The sequence below is a fragment of the Hippopotamus amphibius genome, chromosome 2, assembly GCF_030028045.1.
Source record: "Hippopotamus amphibius kiboko isolate mHipAmp2 chromosome 2, mHipAmp2.hap2, whole genome shotgun sequence".
Lineage (NCBI taxonomy): Eukaryota > Metazoa > Chordata > Mammalia > Artiodactyla > Hippopotamidae > Hippopotamus > Hippopotamus amphibius.
In genome coordinates this window covers 178286087-178307816 of record NC_080187.1, presented here as the reverse complement: position 1 = coordinate 178307816, position 21730 = coordinate 178286087, and the positions used below count along the sequence as shown (strand labels likewise).

General features: G+C 39.6%; 1 protein-coding gene across 3 annotated transcripts in view; it reads right to left on the bottom strand.

The window, feature by feature from the left end:
• The window catches only part of FMN1 (formin 1), a 296198-nt gene that overhangs the window by 197997 nt on the left and 76471 nt on the right, over positions 1–21730 (bottom strand). For all 3 annotated transcript variants that reach the window (XM_057722129.1, XM_057722130.1, XM_057722133.1), the window contains exons 4-5: positions 12552–13318; positions 7741–7891 (exon numbers count right to left, since the gene is read on the bottom strand). In XM_057722129.1, coding sequence (XP_057578112.1) covers positions 7741–7891; positions 12552–13318 — 918 coding nt within the window. The remainder of the gene's footprint in view (positions 1–7740; positions 7892–12551; positions 13319–21730) is intronic.

The window sequence follows — 21730 nt, the reverse complement described above, 5'->3', positions numbered from 1 at the left end:
GGTCAAGCCAGACTGTCCTAGGAAACACGTGGGCGGCTTTGTCTGGTGTAACCTGAACTCTTGGCTTGGCCTCTGGACCCTGGAAACTACCGAGAGATGGAGAGGAGGATGGTAGGGTGCCACACCAGCCAACAGGGGCTGGCCAGCTTGGCCATTGGCTGCTGCCACCAGAGACATTTTTTGTTAAGTAGAGACAAGTGTGAGGAGGGAAATATTGCATCTTTGGGGAAAGAAATATTGTGGTTGTGAGGCTGGTTTGCAGTATATCCCATGTTACTCATTGACTTAACAAGGTCCAAATCCGTGGTTTCATTCTACTCACACACTTGTATACTCAGTTTTAAAATGCACGTGTGAAGGTGTTCACATACAGATATGATCTGATACTTTGCACCTGGAAAGCATCTTTAGAAACCTCCACTCCAGAGGCCATGGCAGTTACAGAAACTAAGCTACGTGACTGGACACACAACTGCTAACTAGTTACCTTCAAGACTAGACCTCTGGCGCCTTTCCATTATAATCTTCCCCATCAGATTTCCAGTACATAGAGAAACTTGCCTTATTTTAAAATAATTCTCCAATACATTTATGTCTCTTAAGATTAGGGGATTATTAAAATCCTAACAATTATTCCCTGAGCTCCCACATACCTGTGACTCATGTGATGTGGTGCTGATGGTATCAAGACAGTTTGATCTATGGGTCTGAGCATGGAGATGTTGGTTCACACGTGATGCCCTTGTCTATCTGCCCTCTAATAAATAAGATGAAAGTTGCTTGATCTTGAGTGTCCCCATTTGCAAAGTAGAAGTGATGACCATATCTTTGGAATTTATCTAATTAAAGTTCATCTTTCGACAGATGAGAGACCTGAGATCCAGAGAATTTAAAGAACTTGCCCAAGATTCAGTAGTTGGTTAAAGTCAGAGCCATAAGTAGAAACCAGGTCTACAGACACCAAAGCCAGTGCTCCTTTCACTACACAACAACCAGGAAGTACAATTCAGACTTCCCAAAGTGAATGTAAAGTCAGAACTTATAAATTCAGACCAACAGATAATCTGTCAAATGATTAAGAATACAGGCTCTGGGGGTTGCTGCTGGATACATTTCTTTGCTCTGCCACTTAAGAGCTGCGTGATGCTGGGCAAGTTATGTAACCTCTCTAAGGTCCACCTCCTTACCTACGAAATGGCAGTAATCAGAGAACCATCTCACTGGGTTCTTATGACTACTGGATAAGTTAACACATGCTAGGCACTTAGCCAAAAACTGCTCACCTAGCATTAACCATTATTACTGCTATTGAAATCTTGTTGTCATCTTCACTTGATTCTACATAAATACAAGGTTATTAAGACTTCTGTCTGTGTTAAGCACATACCTATGGATGCACGTGTATGTACGTGGGGGCTGTTTTCACCTTTGTGTATATCAGAGATGTGTGCACTTTGCAAAGCATTTATGAGTTCATTTTGGAAGCATCCATGTGACCTGGGTTTGTGACTTAAATACACATATAAAATCTCTGCTCATTCTTATTATTTCCTCACATACTTCTAGCTTAGCACTGGAGGCCAGAGAAGTCACTGTTACCATCTAGGTCCTGGCATCGGTACTCATCCTCAAACCATGGTCTATCTCCGGCAAGTTACAGTCTTAGAAAAGCTCCTGTATTAAGCATAAATGAATGAGGTCCAGGAAAATATAGGTGAGATTTCCAAAATTGTACTCAACTAGGAGTAAAGGATAAAATACTTTAAAAAAAACCCAAATATTTAGAATGGTTGTCTCATAGGATATCTTGTAATATCTAAACAAACTGCTTTATTTTCCAATTAGAGAATCCCAAATCTATATTCAAATACATCTCTACTCCTTTAGATATGGACAGTTTAAAAAACTGTGTGTGTGTGTGTGTGTGTGTGTCTGTGTGTGTGTGGTGGGGAAGTGATTCCAGAATCAGTCCCAAAGGGGCTAAGTCTAAGACTTCATAAATTTTTATATTGCAGTCATTCATTCTAAGCACTGGAACTATGCCTACCAATGATTTCTATTCTACTAATACCCATAAGCCTCTCTAACATGCACTTGGCTCCCAACTTTGAGTGGATAATTTGCTGTGAAATTTGGCCCCATGGTCCACAATAAAGAAATTTAACAAGACGAAAGAGGGTACTGAGGGGCAGTTACACTCTGGTAGGTTCCATTGCTCCGGTTCTAGGATAGAGGCTCCTATAGCTCTGTAGCTCAGCATTTGAAAGTGCCCTCTTGTGGCGTGGGTAGGAACTGAGCACCATACGATCCTGTAGCTGGCTTGAGGTACAAGTCCAGATTAAGTTACTGTTTAACAGCCAACAAGAGAAACATAGTCGAACTCCAAGAATAATATTCAGATTCAACATTCTGAAAGAATCATTGATATCCATACTTGACAAGTTCTAACCACCTTTTTTTAAAAAAAAAAAAAAGTAAATAAAGTAAAAGTACAACTTAACTTTTTGGGCTGTCTTATTTCCAAATAAAACTTTACAAGGCAGAATTTTTGTAAGCTGGTGCTTGTCATGGAGTAGAAGCTCCCGTTTGCTTTCAGTAGAGCTGGCCAGTCAGGGGCCTTTAAAACCAAAGGACAGGAAAGCCCAGATCATTCCAGATATCACTCAAGGAATCTGGACATAGCACCAGTGACCTCAAGGTCATATATTGGTGCAATCAACACACGGGCAAGTGATTTCACTCACTGCTACAGATGATAACCCCTAACCTCACTGCTCATTTTTCAAACACATGAAAAAATAGAAAGGGCTTGCCAAATGCATTCCCATTCCTGGGGGAAAAAAATCATGCACATACCTTACCAGGGCAGCCCAGAGAAATTATCTTTGTACACAAAAGCTGAAATTATATAAACTTGGAAGGCAACAGGTTATGAAAACTCTATAAATTTATGCTCTCCTTCCACTCTTCTCCCCTCCCCAGTAAACTGAGACACCAAGTCTGGGATTTGAGAGTTACAGCTACGATCCTGGCCAAAGTGACCCAATTACAACTGAAAGCTTTTGGCTCCAGGAAGTTTCAACAGTGTCTGCGGAACCATCACTACCCCTCCCTACTCCCCACCCCCACCAAGTGCTCAGGGAATAGCCATTATGTCATTAATTCTTAAGAAATATCTATTAAGAAGGCCAAGGGAGAGGAATAATTTCATGTATCTTACAGAGAAGGGAAAAAGCCCGGACATTATTTATAATTCAAAGTGAGATCGTGGCATTTCAAGAGAGGATGAATATTGGCAGGTCATGCTGATTTTCTGAACGTTGTCAGACAAGTTTAGAAAGCAATTGGAAAGTTTATCGGAGTAGCTACTTCTTTGACAGGCACCGGAACAAAGAATCTTAGACGATGAAGGCAGATTTCTGGCTCCTTGTCAAGGCACTGACCTACCTTTCCCCAGAACAAATGTATCTTAGAGATAGTAGATATATGGGCATCTTGACAGTGAATACCCTTATTTTACAGTGCAAAAAGACTATATAAACCAATGTAAGATGAACTAGTAGATGTCTGTATGTGCTGTGAAAGGAAGCTATGGAATTCTTCTACAAATACTGAGAAACAGGAATGGTCTAGTGATGACCATTTGCAAATAGTTTCAGGAATGCACACACTCGTGTTTGGAGACCCTCAACAAGCTTGTGGGAATAAATGATGTTCAAGAATTTCTTTGCAAAGCTTTCATGCTTGTTCATAAACTAAGAGATTAACACATAGTTCTAGAGAATACGTCAAGTACTTTCACAATCATGATTTCATTTTATCCTCGTAACGACCCTGTTAAGGGTTGTTATTCCCTACTTTGTAGAGAAAGAACCAGTGTGGGAAAGTAAAACGACTTCTCTGGAAGGTTATCAGAGAGTGAAAAAAATAGGAGATAGGACTAAGTGTTGCTGGTATAGACGAGAGCCACTGTTTTGAGTTCTGGCTCTCAATTTGGTGACTGTTATGCTTGTGGTGGCAGAGCGGTCTCGTGTCACAAATGAGGATGGCCCAGGCCTGAGTATGCAATACAAATCTGTTATAGTTAGTGTTTAACTTATTATAGCTAATATTTAAACTGACAGGGTCAAAAGAAAACAGCTCCAAATTTACATATTATTTCATTGTTGGAGTTACATATAAAAGTGTCTTTTTATTCAAAGATTTGGGTTCCTATTGGAAGGCCTTGAAGAAGCTTTGGATAATTTCACAATGCAGGATATATTTTGGATTTGCACAAGTGTAAGCTGTGTTTTGTTGATGATTTTAATAATGCCTATGCTCATTTGTAAATGTCAAAATCAATCATCCCAGTAAAATCATCATTAAGTGCAACAAATTACTCTTTAAATTGAGGGGAAGTGAAGACACATACTGAGGCTCTTCTACATCCTCTCAAGTGTCCATCATTATCAATGCCTTCGTAGCTAAAAGCATACAAACCCTAGAAATCACCTTTATCTTTCTAGGTCTCGTTTCTCATGTGCCAAATGAAGGTACTGAATGAGATGATCAGGAAGTTTCCTTCTAATTCTTGGACTATATTGTACTAGAAAACAGGATCCCAGCCCAGTCTGAGAAGATATGTATCTGTTTACTTTAAACCAGTGCCAGTGATGGGAACTTTAAATGCTATTACAGGAGATGAAACTAGAAACTTGTGTCTGAGTTCAGCAGAACCGTAACAATTCCGACACTTCTGAACTAGGAATGCAGGATGTGCAGAGGGATACAGACTAGCTCCACTTAAGAGATGCTCACTTGCCTGTCTCAGAGCGGTGAAGTCTCTGCGGCCAAGAGTCAGAATGCTGGGTTTTTAAACCTCCGACACATACTCCACTTCAGTCACCATAAAAAGATCTATTTGGCAAGTGTTTCCCGGTCATCTTGCATGGGAACCATTTTGTGGTTAGCCTAACAAAGCTGGCCTCCAGTGTTGAAACTCCTCAGCTGCTCACAATCACTAAAATTCACTTTCATCTTCATTCTCAGAGAAAAGAAAATAAACATCTGACTTTCAGAAGAGACCAAGGGATCCATCTTGATGTTGGAAATCTGGCTATGGTTCCAGAGAGAAGGCACATAGAAGGCAGGTTCGGAGTTTTCTGGCATTGACTCAACTCATTATTTTCTTTAAAACTTAGAATCTCAGCTCTAAGGTAGGACACAAACTCACTGCAAACTCTAAGCAGCCTCAAGACCAACAAAGCCCAGTAGACGTACCCTTAAAGAAGAAAAAAGAGACTATACATGTGCACAGATTCTTTAGGGTAACAGCAACCTCACTGTTCAGAAAGATTAAAGAGTTTGAATAAAGGATATTTCCTCCCTCGGACAAACACATCAAGTACTAACTGCCTTAGTGAAAATCCTTTGTTGAAGAGGCTAATGATTATGAGATAAAAAATAAGAATAAACTACCAAATGCTTTGATGTTTTAAAAACAAATACTTCAATGTTTTAAAAATGCTCATTCATCAAAACAAAAATAATTAGCTTTATGAGTAAATAACATGTAATCAAGCATCAGAGAGAAACACAAGGAGTAACAGCAATCTTGAAAGAGAACAAAAGTAAGTTTAATAGGATACTGGGTAAGAAAACATTCAGTGGATTTCCTGGATGGTCAGAGAAGGCTTCCTGGAAGAGGCAAAATGAGGCCACCTTTGGAATACAGAGATGCTGCTTTTGCCTTTTGTATAGAAACAATTAAGTCTTCTGTTCCTATAGACGGCATTTTAAAAGCCAGCTGGCCTGTAAAGCACCCTTATTTCCATCTCATAAGAATCTAACTGCACATGACTATATTTTATAGTCGATCAGTAGACTTCTTGCCTGTAACTGAATTGTTTCATGCATTATGTCCTCTTAAAAGATTGCTCTGATATTTAATTACCATTGGGATCACATTGTGTAGTCAGGAAAACACAATTCCAATGAACTTGTGAAAAACTGTGATCATGATTTTCATGTATAATTCAAGTCAGTGGGCAAATGTGATTTGATTAGCAGAAAACTGCATCGACTTTTGCCATTTCCCCCCCATAAGGCACAGCTGATTTTACAACATGTTACTTGAGATACAAACCAATGGATGAACCTCACTACATAATTTAAGAATGAAGAGTTGATGAAATTATCATTCAATATTATACACTTTTCAAAACACTTCTTCAAACCCTCTTAGATCTGAATTTCACAACATCCTAGCGAGTCAGGTAGACTCAGATATTGTTAATCTTGTTTCATAGAGAAGAGAAAATATGGCCTGGAGAAGTGAGATGACCAGCCCAAGATCACATTGCAAATCAATAGCAGAACCAAGTACTATATAGCTGACCCTTGAACAACTAGGGAGTTAATCTGCGTATAGCTTAGAGTCAGCACTCGCAGATTCAATCAATTAGGGGCTGTTTAGTACTACAGTGTTTACTTCATCACACAGGAATCTAACTGCACATGAATATATTTTATAGTCTATCAGTAGACTGATAGACTGATATTGAAAAATATCTGCATATAAGTGGACCCGTGCAGTTCAAACCCATGTTGTTCAAGGGCCAACGCCTTAATACCATCTATGCTATTATCACAACGCTCATGCAGAGAAACAGCAGCAGTGGCAGCAACAGTGACAAAGTGAGAGTAGTGGTCACTTGCTGAGGTCTGACTGGGTGCCAGGCACTATGGTAGCACATATATATACACGACGTCATTTGATCGTTACTTAGAGCAATACGGATAGACATCATCTCATGTGACACTGAGAGGACCAAGGCAGAGTGAAAGGACTTTGACTTGGGGTACACAGCCAGGGCGTGGCACCATGGCGACTCCCCTCTGTATCTGTCTGATGGCTTGAAAATCTTGACTTTGTCCTCTGATGGCTGGCTGGTGGCCTCAGATTTCTAGCCCTCAAGTCTGCTCAGAGGTCACCTTCTCAATGAGGACTACCTTGAACATTCCATTCAAACCTGTAGCCCATCCCCCGCCCCCCAAAGTTGATCTTCCTTACTCTGTTCTACCATGTGATTGGATTTTTTGGTTTTGACATTTATTGTTAATATAAGCTCTACAGGGCAAGGATCTCTGTTTTTTTGTTTCTTTTTTCACCAACACACCCCAGGTGCTCAGATTGTGCTATCCAACAGAATTTTTTGTAACGATGAAAACGTTTTATATCTGTGCTATATGGTAGCTGCTAGCCAGAAGAATAAAACTGATAAGTGGCTAGTGCCACTGAAGAACTGAATTTTTAATTTTATCTCATTTTATGATTTAAATAGTCACATGTTACTAAGGGTTATCATACTGAATAGTATGGGCCTAAAAACAAAACCTAGCACAAATACACTCCCAATAAATATTTGTTAAATGAATGAATTTATAAATAAGTGAATAAGACATATTTTCCACATAATCCACAGACTACTTTCACTAACTGCAAATTAAATTTTATATTCTTTCAATAGAATTAACAGCTGAAAAATGTCCACATTAAAAAAATAGTTTGCAAATTCACACATGACCAAAACAGCAAGCACAGATTTCTCAAACTATTGGTTCCTTGCTGTCATCTGTGACTCAAAACCTGCCAAAATGTTTTTTGAAAATGGAAAGAAAACCAGCCACACATAATAAATTCCCATGTATGACAAATATATGCAAATAATTACAATGATTACTATAGTCAGTCAATACCTTTTTGACCTTGTTTTTTTTCTCATAGGTCTCTGACAGAGGTTTTTTCTTCTGCTGAGGTGTGTCTTTGGAGAATAAATACTCAAATTCGCTAGTATCCCGAATATCAGGTTCTTCTAAGGAATCCCATAAGGTTGGTGTAGAATTTTGGCTTAAAAGAGAAAATGGCAAGTTAAGCTTATGAACCAAAACAAAAGAGAACAGAATACAGTGAAATGCTTAATTCATTTTTTAACTCCTTTAAAAATTCTAATAAGGCTTGAAGAAAAGCTTTTTATGATTACACATTTTTTAAGTCAAACTATATTATAAAGCATTAAAGCAAATACACGTTTCCAAAACAGGATGATCCTTAGATATAACCAAAGAGAGAGAACTAGAGAAACCCCGTGGGACTAGAGCTCCTGGTGCCTTTAAGCTGCCCCTTCCTCAGTTTGTGGCATTTCCATGATGGGTAAAAATGGGCATCATATAAAGGTTGAAACGATAACCAATTTTGAGACATTTATGGGATAGTTCTTAAGCAGAATGAAAATGGAGTGCTTGGGTGAATATCTGCCCTCTTTTGGATTTTTTTCTATTTGTTCTAAATATGGTTTTCAGGTTTAGCTCAGGTCAACTCAGGGTAGGACCATATATGTGAACAGGCTGTGCTCATTTAGAAACACTTGATTTACAATACACCACCCCAACGACAGTATTCACAATAAAAAACAAACCAAAAGCCCTACTGCACCACTGCCACAGAGATTTCATCTAAAGCAGTCATGGGGAGACTGTGTTTTCTTTGTTCGGTTTCTTTCTCCCTCTAAAAACAGGGACACCCCAGTTTTGAAACAAAGAAAGGGAAGAAGATATGGAAATCAGGTTCAGAAGACCTGCCTCTGAGACGTGCCTTAGATGGGTTACTATCCAGGCTCCTTTCAGTCAGAACATATTTTCTCCCAAATGCTTACTTTTGTAACTTACTTTCTCATCTTAACGCTCACAGACATTTTTTTTCAAAAGTCTCATCTACATGTCAAATAGACACATCAAACGTGTGTGTGTTATGATCCACAATATCTACAAGTACTTATCTTTGTTTCAATATGTATTTTCCCAGCCAATGAAAACTAAAAGAACTATTACTACATGGGGTGGCCCATGCAGTTTTTTGATATTGAAAGAGAAGTTTTCATATTTGAAACAGTTGGCGGCACTGGCTTTTCAGATCTGAGTGTGCACATTTTGCTGTGTGCCTGCCTTTCCCATGAATTATGACATTTTGGGTTCTGGCCCATAATAAAAACTGAACATTCACTTCTCTTCACCTTTTGTGCTTTTTTAAATTACAGTTTTTCTAATACAATATTTGGGGCATTTAAGAGCATATATGTGACATATGTAAGTTATACAGTATAATGAATACCTATGAAATCATCACCCAAGGGCTAGAACATTTCCAATGACATCCATCCATCTATGTGCTTCTTCCTCAGCAGCTCCCCCTCCCCAAACCCCTTAACTTCCATTTGAAACACGAACACCTTTAATATGAAATGCTTTTCTCAGCTGCACTTGGGAAAGGGGATATTGGTGGGAGAAGATAGCCAGGACATTTTGGAGCATGCAGCCTCAGAGCTGCTCATCTGGGCCTCAGGACGGTTCTGGGAAGCTGAGGAGGGGGTGCCTAGAGGGAGATGATGTGATGTACAAAGCAGATTATTCAGACCTATCCCCACCGCATCTCCTGTACCTGTCTGTACTGCCTGGGCCCCACTCCAAGGCCTCTGAGCTAAGGCCAGTAGGTCTAGTGCTATAACCCACTTATATTCTGAAGTAAACTGGCTTTGGCAGTCAGGTTGAGCATCTCATCACCATTTACAATACTGTTTCTATGGGAAAAGGCATTTCCAAAAATGAATAACAGAATTTTGGAATACCACCTCTCAGCGGGCTGGAGGCAACTGGGTTGGTGGGGCTGTAACGAGGACTTGCTCACAATGGACCATCTGTCATGACAACCAACTCTTTTCTGACCACTGAACACACAATTTTAGCTCAAAAGAAGAAGAAGAGGAAGGCAGAAGGAGGAGGAGGTGGGGGAAGAGGAAGTGGGGGAGGGGGCAGATGCAGGGATAAGCAGGAAGGAGGGTGGAGGGGGAGGAGGAGAAGGTACTTTCTCACCAGGAAACACTTATTAAGAAGCCAAAAAAGGTACACATATGAGGATTTCTTTCTTTCCTTTTTTTTTTTTTTTTTTAACTAAATGACTTTTCCCTATTCTAGAAACCAGAGAACAGACATCAAAGAAAGCAAAATGGCGAAAGTTAAAAATCATGTTAGTAGTGAAAAGCAATCTAAGTGGATGAGAGGCGGTGTGCATATAATAGAGAAAATTCATCTTTTATTCCTAGTTCCCCAGAAGACCAAGACCAAAATTTATTGTGTTCATTAAACAAAGCGCTTACCCCTGTGGTTGTACAAAATATCGTCTCCTTTCAAAGAACACAGCCCAGATAATTTTACTTTTGTCCATAATAGTACACATGATCTTCAGACCATTTTAGTTAAAAGACCTAGTCATGCTCTGAGGTACAAAAACATTTTGAGGGACCCATAATAAGAGAGACTAAACCCCTGTGCTCAGAACGCAGGCTCGAGGCTGACATGTTCACCAAGCAGGGCTCCCTTGATGTTTCTGGTCAGGAAAGTTGTAACATTCATTTACTTCTCATTTTGCTCAAACCGCAATCCCCAGTGGTGGCAGGACTCCACAAATTCCACATGCCATTCTCCCTCTGTGCCAGGCAGTGTCCACATTTCCCCTTTTTATAAGAACACCAGTCATTTTGGATTAGAGGCCCACCTTACTCCAGTCTGAGCTCATCTCAACCTAACTAATCACATCTGCAACAGCCTTATTTCCAAATAAGGTCACAGTCTGAGGTACTGGAGGTTAGGGCACTAGCAAATCAATTTTGGGAGAGGCAATTCAACCTATAGCAAAACTAAAGCCCTACATTTATGGTGAAACTAATAAGAGCTTGAGTATTCAATTGTCCTCTTTCTCAAAATGGCCAACTACATAAGGAGAGAAAAATACAATAATTATCTCCAGCTTGTCTTTGTTGCCTTAAACAGTGGATGAAGGGCCCACATCTCCCAGTGGTTACTGTTATACCACTGGTATGGTCTAGGTTATTGTTTGCTCATGAAGTCTTATAGGAATGAAGCTGAGGCAGGCTAGGGAGACCCAGGTATGCAACAGCTCCCTGTGCCTTCAGAATACATGATGCCAAGGCCGACATGTGGGCTTCATCACCCTGGAATGGCTGCACATTAATTTGAGAACATGGGAACATGGCTGCAAATAAATATACTGAGAAATTATTGCATAGGAAATATCATCTAAGTCTTGAATGGGAAAAGGGGAATGCTAGTACTTCAGTTAATGGTAGGAGCTATTTTAGGACCATCTCATGGTTTTCTAACCATTCATCTGGGAAATTTAAATATACAGTATCAGCATTAAAAAAATATATACTCTTGGCTCTTATTTTTTGGTGAGAGGAAAGGGGCCAAATATGAAGGATACAATCAACTTAGTTCACCATATGCTTAGTGTCAAGGTGTGCCCCACCCCTCCCAGAGTGATTTCCATTTGCTTTCTCACTAAATTGCATGTTATTTTGTTCAGTATCCTGCTTTTTCCAAGCAAAATGTTACAGAAATAGAAAAATTCACCACCACATCTTGATTTGGGGAATCAATTAAAAAATTTAAGTGTAAAAATCCATTCTACATTTGTTGTTGTTTGCAAACAAATGAACTTCACACCTAGAGTGTAGTCAAGAAGCAACTCAACATCTTTCTCATTGTCCTCTGGATGGGCTCCAAAATGAGGCAGAAGAAATTGACCAGACTTGTGTGAATGGAAATTTCCAAGCAGCTATCTCTTGCTGCCTTAGAGACCTACCTTAACAACTGTCTAACACAGGGAAATTGCCGATGACCTAGAAGGGTGGGATAGGGAGGGTGAGAGGGAGGCTCAGGAGGGAGGGGATATGGGGATATATGTGTAAATGCAGGTGATTCGCTTTGTGGTACAGAGGAAGCTGGCACAACAGTGTAAAGCTATTATACTCCAATAAAGATAAAAAAAATAACAGAGAAACAAACAACCTATACAAATAGAAGATGCTTTTTAGCTACTTACCCACTGGTACCTTCTCTGGAGGGCAACAAGGTATAAACATGTGAGGGTACTCGGTAGTGAGGGGTATCAAAGTTCAAGCAGAGAGAGTTGATATTTTACGACTTCCCTCTGACCCAGAAGAGCTAATGATTCAGCTATGTCTGGTTCTTTTAACAAAAATTGAAAAATTACACCTACCTGTCAAATATACACATCACAGGGTTGATGATACCATCTAAAGATAAGACAGATATTCTAAAAATCTTCAGTGACCCTGAAGTATAGACTCAGGCTCAATGTCTTTGTTATTACACACTAATTGCAGGGATGTTGGAGAAAGCCCTAACGGCCCTGGGCTCTTCTCTAGTCTGGGAAATGGAACATATACCTTTGAGAAGGATCTGACACACAACATGTCATTTCTCCCAGCATCAGTCCACGGAGAACACAGAGAAGATCTGGTGCAGACATTCTCCCAAGACACTCCAGCCTTATTTATCCAAAGCATTCACTACCACATTTGAGAATGAGTGCCACACTATGAAGATACTGAACCAGTATGAATACAACATCACTGGTGCAAAATCCTGCAAATTCACAAGCTGAGAATGGGCCAGGGGGTTGAGCTTACCTCTTATCACTTATTTGTATCCTAGTCCAGTACAGAGGTTTCATGGGACAACTGGGTTCAATGGCTGGCTTCCGAGGACACTGGCTAGAAGAAGGGCCGACTCCGAAGAAGAGTCCAGGAGGCGGTGGGGGTGCAAGTCCTGGGGGTGCTGGAGCAGGAGGAGGCCCCCCATTGTTGGGCAGAGCAGAGGAAAGGGGAAGTGGTGGGGGCGGAGGAGGTGGGGGAGGTCCAGCACTTGGAGGCAGAGGAGGTGGTGGAGGTGGCGGTGGTCCAGTATTCACAGGTGGTGGCAGAGGTGCCGGGGGCAAAGGTCCAAGCGTAGGTGGGAGGGGAGGAGGGGGAGGGATGGCTGCCGGTAGGGGTGGTGCGGGAGGGGGAGGGGGAGGTGCTGCCTTCTGTTGACTCGATGAGATGCCTTCCGCAGACTGAAGTGGTACATGGGTGTCTTTGCTGTCATCTGGGGGAGAGAGTTGGCTTAAAGAGGCGATATTCAGCTTTTTGGGTATTATTTGGTTACTTCTGATTGTCTTGCCTTCACCTTCACAGGGTTTGAGGAAAGTCTCTCTGTCTGTTTGGATGCACACATTCCTGAAAGTCTTTGGAGGGCAGTCATCATCGGTGGAGACACACACATCTCTCATCTCTTCACATCCTCCTCGCCATCGGTGTTCTATCTCGTATTTGAGATTTTCAATGGTTTCTTCTAGTCTCGCTGTTATCACCGCATGCTCACCCCGGATATGGAAGGCTTGAAGTTCAAACTGAGCCTGTAGAGATATCAGTGGGAAAGAAAGCAAAAAATTTATCAAAAACAATTATGGGAAATAAAATATTCAAAAGCATCCCCATACCATCACAGCACAAGGCCTCATAAACACAGGAAGAGACAGAGACGTTCTTCTGAGAATCCAACAGGGTGTAAATTTCACCTTATGAATTTTCCAAGGACTTAAACAGTTGGAATAAAAGCATAATTTCGTCCAATCTGAGCTCACAGGGAACAATAACCATGGATTAAGACTAAAAGTAAAACTGTCGTCTAAGAAATTTCATTGGTTTTAATATCAAATGCAACACAAAACTTTTAATAAAGATTTGAACATGCTTGAATATATATTTTATTACTTTTGGTTTTGGAAAAAGAACAAAAAAAGGTTTGGAGATCCTTTTGGCTTGGAGCTGCAGTTCTCACAGTCTTCTGTAGAATGGTTTCCTCTTTAGGGTTTCCAGGCCAACATAGCAGAAAGAAAAGATTCAAGAAGAAGCTATGATGCGTGTGCATTTTTTTTTAAAGTTTCCACATCAAAGCTGCTCATGATCAGTATTTCTGTCTGTTTTATAATAAATCATAATATAGTAATATAAAAACAATTTAAATGCATAGAAAATGATCTTATTAAGATTTGCTATTTTTCTTCTCTACATACTCTATACTTTAAACTATATTTTATAAGATACCAGCCTTTGTAATGCTTATCTTTTCAGTTATGTCAATGCCTTGAGTCTATCAGCACAAACTGGCATACTCTTGATTATTAACTAGTCTATTTCCCAGCATTTAAAGCCATTTTGCCTATTATGGTTTAACTGGGAGGCAGTCAAACTTAAAATTTTATTAGAGTTTTTCCAAAATCCAATTTAGCAGTAATTAAATATTTTTGGTGAACTTATTTAATTTCTGCCTTCCCCATCAGATTACAAACTCCACAAGAAGAAATCAGGGACAATATCTGCCTTTATTTCTGTATCCCAGCAGCTAGAACTGCAAGTACACACTACTGATGAGATGGACGCATTAAAAACCACTGTAATAGTTATATTCAGCCAGTGTCCCAAGAGCCTTTCTTATGGCTAATAAGACTTTCTTCACTGTAATTTCAGCCCATAAATGTCCAGGACACCAAAGTGTATATAACTGCAGATCCGTTTTGCATTAACAAGGTAAAGAAATATTTTCAATGGCCTAGTCAATCAAGGTCATAACACAGGAAAATTCTCCATCTTCATTAAGATAACTTTTAACTACATTTTTACTAGTTTCATCTTTTGCTTCATAAACCAACCCCCAAATAACTGGTCAGAAGAGCCAGAGACAGGTTTTTCTAAAACTGAACTTCTCATCTGTGGACATGGCAACCCCAATCCAACTCTGAAAAACTTGGCAATTTGCAGGGTACCGCCTATCTCTTTGTAACACACAGGGTTAAGCAGCATCTGCATTCTGGATTCAAACCACCTGGTTCACATCCTGGTTTAGCCACTTGCTAGCTCTATGACCTTGGGCAGGGAACTCTGTGTCTTCAAGCCTGAGTTTCCTCAAGTGCAAAGTGAGGATAGTAGTAGACTATCTCTAGGGTTTTTACAAAGGTAAAATGAAATACTTCCTATAAACAGCTGGCCTTATGCCTGGAACACTAGTTCTGAAGAAACGTTACTGTTACTGTTGCTAAGGAAAATATTAGAGTAAGAGACTAACAGATTTCTAATCATTCTTAAAAATTTCCAAACAATGACACCTTTGTGGAGTGATAGGCATAAAACTAGGGAAAGCTTAAGCAGTCAGGATGAATGACGTACTACAAATACAAAAGTTTACCCCAATCTTTCATGAGTTCCACTATCAAATGGCTGAAAGTACCTTCAAGCTTCATTCAACTACGTGATCATGATAATCTTTGTTTGGACATCCTACCCATCTCCATCCCCCTCTCCCTCCCCTGCCACCTCCACCCAGCCCCTATTTCCACCCTGAACTGTCACCAATATTTAAATTTCACTTTAGTGACTAGTTTAGTTCTGCCACAGCAAACTAGATGTTGAATGTTGTTCCTGACTAATCTTCTTCCAAGAAGGTTAACAGTCAAATAATATTGATGAGCCAATAATTTTGAAGTTTTGATTGAAATGTTCAATTTCAGTCTTCAACTTCTTAATAATATAAAAAGTTGCAAAGACACGTTCCACAGAGAAACTTTCCTTTTATCACACAACTGGACTGTATCTACACAAAGCCCCTAGTCCCTACCTCTCCCGTTTTCCACCTCTCAACCAATGACCTTCTGAATCTGCTGAATCTGATGTATACATCTATATATACCATTTTGGTGGCTCTGTAATTCCTTTGCTTAGTGTAGTGGGTACAGTACAAATTGGTTAGGTTATTTAGCCTCTCTGTACCTCAGTTTTCTTATAAGGAAAATGGGGGTAATAACAGAATCTACCCCACAAGGCAGTTATGAGAAGCAGATGAGTTAGTACCTATAAAACTACAAATAGAGGGTGTTTGGAACACAGGAGGTGCTACAGAAGTTTGCCACCACTATTATCTGTCTCTTTGCTGCCTGACAGATCACCTTGCTTTCGGCTCTCAGCACATTCCCCAGCACCGTGCTCTATCCAGCTACTGCAAAAATAAAAGATAACAAGATTCTTCTTTAATCTCTTCTAGCTGTCGCCCTTTCTTTCCCACCCTACCTCTTTTTCTTTACAGCAGAGGTTTTTTGTTGTTGTTTTTTAAAGAAAACACACAACTCTTGCTTTATCTATTTTCTTATCCATGCTTCTTTCAACCAAGGACAATTGGCTTCTGCCCCCACTATCTTATTGAAACTCCATGATTTGAGTGTTACGTGTGATCAGCACTTTTCAGTGATTTTTGCCCTCTCAGCTGCATTGTTAAAGTTGACTGCTGCCTTGCCTTGAAATTCTCTCCGCTTCCCTGAACTCTGATACTCTCTCCACCCACCGCCATTTTCTTCCTATTTCTTGGCACTCTCCAGTCAATCTGTGGACTCCTCTTCCTCCATTCATCCCTTAAATGTTGTTCCCCAGGGATGTTCCTCGCCATTTTATCCTTCTCACTCTACACAATCTTTCTTGGTCATCTTGTGTACTCACGCGGTAAATTACACTTCCAAATTGATGTCTTAAAACCATAATTCCAACTATCCGGGAACTGTTCTACCTGAATATTCTTAATCAGCCACTCAGACTCAACATGTCTGAAAACGAACTCATGACTACCAAACTCCTGAATGCCAAAGAATTTCCTCCGAAAATCTTCTTTGCAATCAATAGTATCCTCATCCTCCCAATCATCATACCCAGAAACCTGGACATCATACTAGATTCCTTGTTCTCACTCGTTCCCAACTTATCAATGAGTTTCATTAATTTCTCTGAGTCATTCCTTTCCTTCTACTCCCACTGCCTCAACTCTTCATTGCGTCTTCTTCACCTAGACAGAGGCAAGAGCCACCTCACTAATTCTCTTGATCCCAGTTTAGCCACATTTATTCCAAGATGATTTAAAAAAAAAAAAAATGCAGCTCTTTATTCAAGACTTCATCCAAGTTTTATCTATCTTCCTTTACTTTTAACTTGATTGCTTCTATTGCTTTAATTTTTAATCACATCCTCTTCCCACTTGCAATAGTCTGTTAATGTATATCTATCCCCTGCTAAGCAAGATGCAAATTCACAATTTTTAAGAGAGCAATTGCAATTAAACCACCCTGTTCCAAAGACCCTTTTCCTTGATTGACACTGTATTTATCTGTGTAATGTAGTGGTTCTCAGCCTGCTCCCCATTAGAAACCCCTAAAGAGCTTTGTAAAAAATACTGATGGGAAGGACCATCTCAAAAATAATCATTCAAGTGGTCTGAGACAGTGCCCTTGCACTGGTATCCTTAAAGCTCCCCAAGGGATTCCAGTGGGCACCAGAATTGAAACCAACAGTAACTATTCTTAATCTTTATTCTGCTCCAAACATAGATGAGACAGTATGGTGCTACAATACTGGTAAATTTTTTTGGCAATGACTTTTAACTTGGGTCATTCCAGAATCGCCAAAGGGACATGTGTTATTTGCAAAAGCCCCTTGCTAATTTTGAGATATTCCATAAGGGAAACATCCCTTCATTACCCAAACTGAGAATAGTTATTTCATGCAGCAAATAAGCCTAAATTCTTTTCATGATACACATGGTGCTTGAAAACCTGCCCTCTGCTTACTTCTTCAGATACTTCTTTATACTTTCCCTATGTTGCACCAGTACAGATTCAAATATCCCATCAACTCCCACATCTTTATGCTTTTGTACATGCTGTTTCCTCTCTGTAAAACACACTTTCTCTTTACTTTCACCTAGTGAAATCCCCAAAGGAAAATTCATTCCATCGCAACTGAACCTTCTGGCTTAAACTTTTCTTGATTCTTCTTGACAAAAGTTTTCTTTGGACTTTGTTGCCAAAGAACTTTCTTGGTTCACATTGCATTACAGTCATTTACGTTTATCTTCTTTGCAAATCTAAACACTTCAGGCAGTTGGGGACCATACCTTATTCATGTTTGAACTTTCAGAACACTGCACACTGCTTGGGTAGTTAGTTGTCCATAAATGCTTATTGAATTATTTCTTTAGCTTTAAAAATTGACTTCCATGTGCCTCTGCATTACCCACCCAACTAGACTCAAAGTTCCAAGAAAATGTAAACACAGAGAGACATGTGGTCCCCTTCCTCTTTGATACGCCTAAGCACAGCTTGAACCATGAGATTTCATTGTTATTACCTAGGAGATTCAGATAAAACAGATTATTTTTTTTTACGTGTGGGTATTTCTGAAAATTAATGTTGATCCTATTTAATTTTAACAATTTCAAAATGTTTCGTGTAGATAAGTGTTCTCTCCACAATAAGCTTAAAGTTTCAAGGCTGTTCCCATAAGTATAGTAAACTATGCAGTAGAATTGAACCATATTTGTGATTCTAATCTGATTAGGAATCGGGCTCTAGGAAACTCCCGCAGCCTCCTCAGGGGCTGGTGCTCCCTTCCCCTCCAGAATCCTCATTATTTCTTAATATCCTCCACATTACCACTGTTCAGAGGTGTCATCCAAGGAACACACTGTTCCGAAACTCAAGTAAAAGATGGAGACTTTCCTTGCCTGGTCCCCACAAATATGTCTGTCAAAAAGAAGGTGGAAAAGTGCCTACTGATGAAAGACATCGTGCTGGTGCCAAGCACTGCGCAAAAATCACCCACTAGCATTCTGCTGTTACGAATATTCGCTCCCAGTGGTGCTGCCAGGGGGCCATTAAAAATTCAGGTTATTTGCTATTCAACTTGAGCAAGTCAACCTTTACCAGGGACTCTTCCAAGTTCTAAATTGTTAGGTTGGGGAAAGCAAAACAATTCCAGGGGACTGCACAGAAGCACAATGAAGCTTCATCACTTCAGGAAAGCTCTAAGATGCTAATAATTTCCACACCCAAGACGTCACCATATCTCTTTCTCTCAAACTTCCTAGAATATGGATAGCTTTGCTCATGAAAGCTTCATACAGATGCAAAGCACAGTATCATCTAAGCCATGGAAGGAAAGAGTCCTAGCTCTCCTTATGAAAGCAAATCAACACAGGAGGTCAAAGAGACCCATTAAGGTACTCAAATCACACCGGTGGTTCAGTCTTGCAGTTCAGATAAAGTTGGACGTTACTTCTGAAATGTGATAGTTATTCCAGATAGGATTCTGAAATATACTCTGAAAATAAGCAAATATAATTATGGATAGTCATCCAAGGAAACAGTGGGGAAATAAAACGGATAAATCTTTGAAATCTGTACTTGGGTTCCTACCTGGGAAACAAGACAAAACCTGACTGTAGCCAGAGTGCTTTTGTGAAATAGAAGAAATAAAATCATTACTCATGGGGGATTCTGATAATGTTTTATTCCTAAGTTATTAATATCACTAAATTTAGTGTAAGTCACGGAATGGATGTGCCTTGTGATAATCATGGAAATGACTTTCAGGCTTTCTTTTTCCAAAAAGTAATTTGAAACCTAATAAGCAAACCCAAGACTGCACATTTTTAGGCAAAGAGCCAACACACTATTCCTTCTCCATTAAGAGCAGGGATTTGGAGTTTTATGTTGTATTATTATTGTCACGACTGAAGCGACAGCTAGTCCAGTGAGGTATGTGCAACCCATCCCAGAGCACATGTGCGCTTAGAAGCAACAGATGGTAAACTCTGGTCCTTCATACTGTGACAAACTGAGGTTCTTCAAGTAATAACAGCAATCACTTTACTATTTCTTTATCAATTCACTCATTGTCTATGAGGGGTCACCATCCTATGGCCAAAGCCCATCTGTCCACTACTACATTTTGGAAACCATGAAGTAGATTCCTTAATTATGTTTGCTTCACATACTCCCAACTTTGCCTTTTTCTTGTTTTAATTGAAAAGGGGTAAGAAATGAAAAAATATTAGGTCACTTAAATAGCATTATCTAACAGGAGCACGTGAAGAGGGGCTGGTTGTTGACTTCCTTCTGGTATTAAACGTGAACTTTATGCCTAAGACTCTAGGATTACTGGTTAGAAAAATAGTCTCCACATCTTTACCAATGTAATAAAAACCTCTGCCAGCAAGAACAGGTTCAGGGGAGTGATTGTGACACATTTCCTATCTGTAGGCTTACTTTTCACAGTGATGTTGTATAAACCAGATAGATACTGAACGAGTCTTCATTATATCAAAGGCAGATGAGACTCTGGTCACTCTACCATCTAACATTCAAACAAGCTTTAATGAGCATTTACAATGCATCTGATCTTGCGAATGTATATAAAGAAACAATCCAGACTTTGAGAGGCTCATATTCCATCTGAGAAGAGGTATTTGTGAGTTGTTTCTAATTTTCAGGACAGCTGAGCTGGTGTGGACTTTATGCTCTTACTCAGACATGACTTTTTCATTGACGACTGAGGAAAACCAAGGACCATAAGGCTGATTCCTCTGGCAAAGATATTCCCTGTTGTCTGTGTTACTTTCATTGTCTGGTAACGAGCCACTCCAGGCCCACTCAGAGCTAACCTCCCTGAATGTATTTTCATGAGTAAGAGAGAAGATATTTGGCTTCCTACCTTAATATTTGAACAAGTGACCAATGATGTGTGCCTGGGCACAATCACCTTCTCCTGGCCGCTTCTAGCCTTCCCAGGGATTAGTCACTTGATAAATCTGCCATTGAATGGGTTTTAAATTATAGGCTAATCGACAGGGAAAACAAACAAGAGGGTTTACGTGTTTTTCATTAAGATCTGGGCTCTGGCCTAGGATGCCTCCTTTGGAGGAAGCTAGGAAGGGAAATGGCTTAAATTTCCAAAAACTGCTCACCTCAGCCAAGAGGCACACTCATTATACAAGACCTAAGTTGAGATGCCAGAAAAGGGCTCACAAAATTGAGTATAATCTTCATTTCTCTAAGTAATGGACCCAAGGAGAAATATTTTCTGCTCTAATTGGAGAGGCTAGGTCAAGTTAATGGGAAAAAAACACTAAAATAGTAATCAGAATAACTTGATTTAGTTCAGTGTAAGACTGCTGTATGACCTTAAATTTGCTTCTTATCTCTGGCTATTTTCTTCATTTGTAAAACAAACAGGTCAGAAAAAGATCACGAGGCTTACTAACCAGGTTTCTAGGGATCCTGGAGGTGTTTCAGCAGTTCTGCAAACACTTAGTTTTGTTATTTTAAAGGGATATTTAACCTTATAAACAACAGATTTTTAAAAATATATACAGTTACACCAAAACCTGAATACTTGGATACCACCAGCACACCTAGTAAGGTACTTAGTTTTTTGGGTTTGTTTTTTAGTCTTTGAAATATAAAATTTTCTCTGACATCTTTATGAATCTATTCAGATGTTTTGAAAATGGTTTCATTGATTAGGAAAGTTATAACCCTGCGCTGGTCTCTTTTCTTTCTCCTTTTAAATTCAGGTTTGCACATATACATGTAAGTATATTCTACAGCACACATGCACCATATTCAACTGTGCACACCCAATGCTCAGGCTAACCTCTCTGTGCAGGGCCTTCCCCTGGCAACACAGTCCATTGTTCAATAACAAGCACATGAATGGGCCGAGTAACAGATGATTTTAGCATTTAGTTTTATACTTGGTGCTTTTTTGACAGTGATGTTTATGACTGAAACTAATTCCAGCAGTTCTTAATTGTTAACTGATTCAACTGTAAAGTAAAAATTTCCTACAAATCATGTTTCAATCTTTGCGATTATTTTAATTGAGTACAGCCCTAGGATAGTAAGGGAAATTTTTTTTTTCCAAAAACTGATTCCATTTTAAACTATATATCT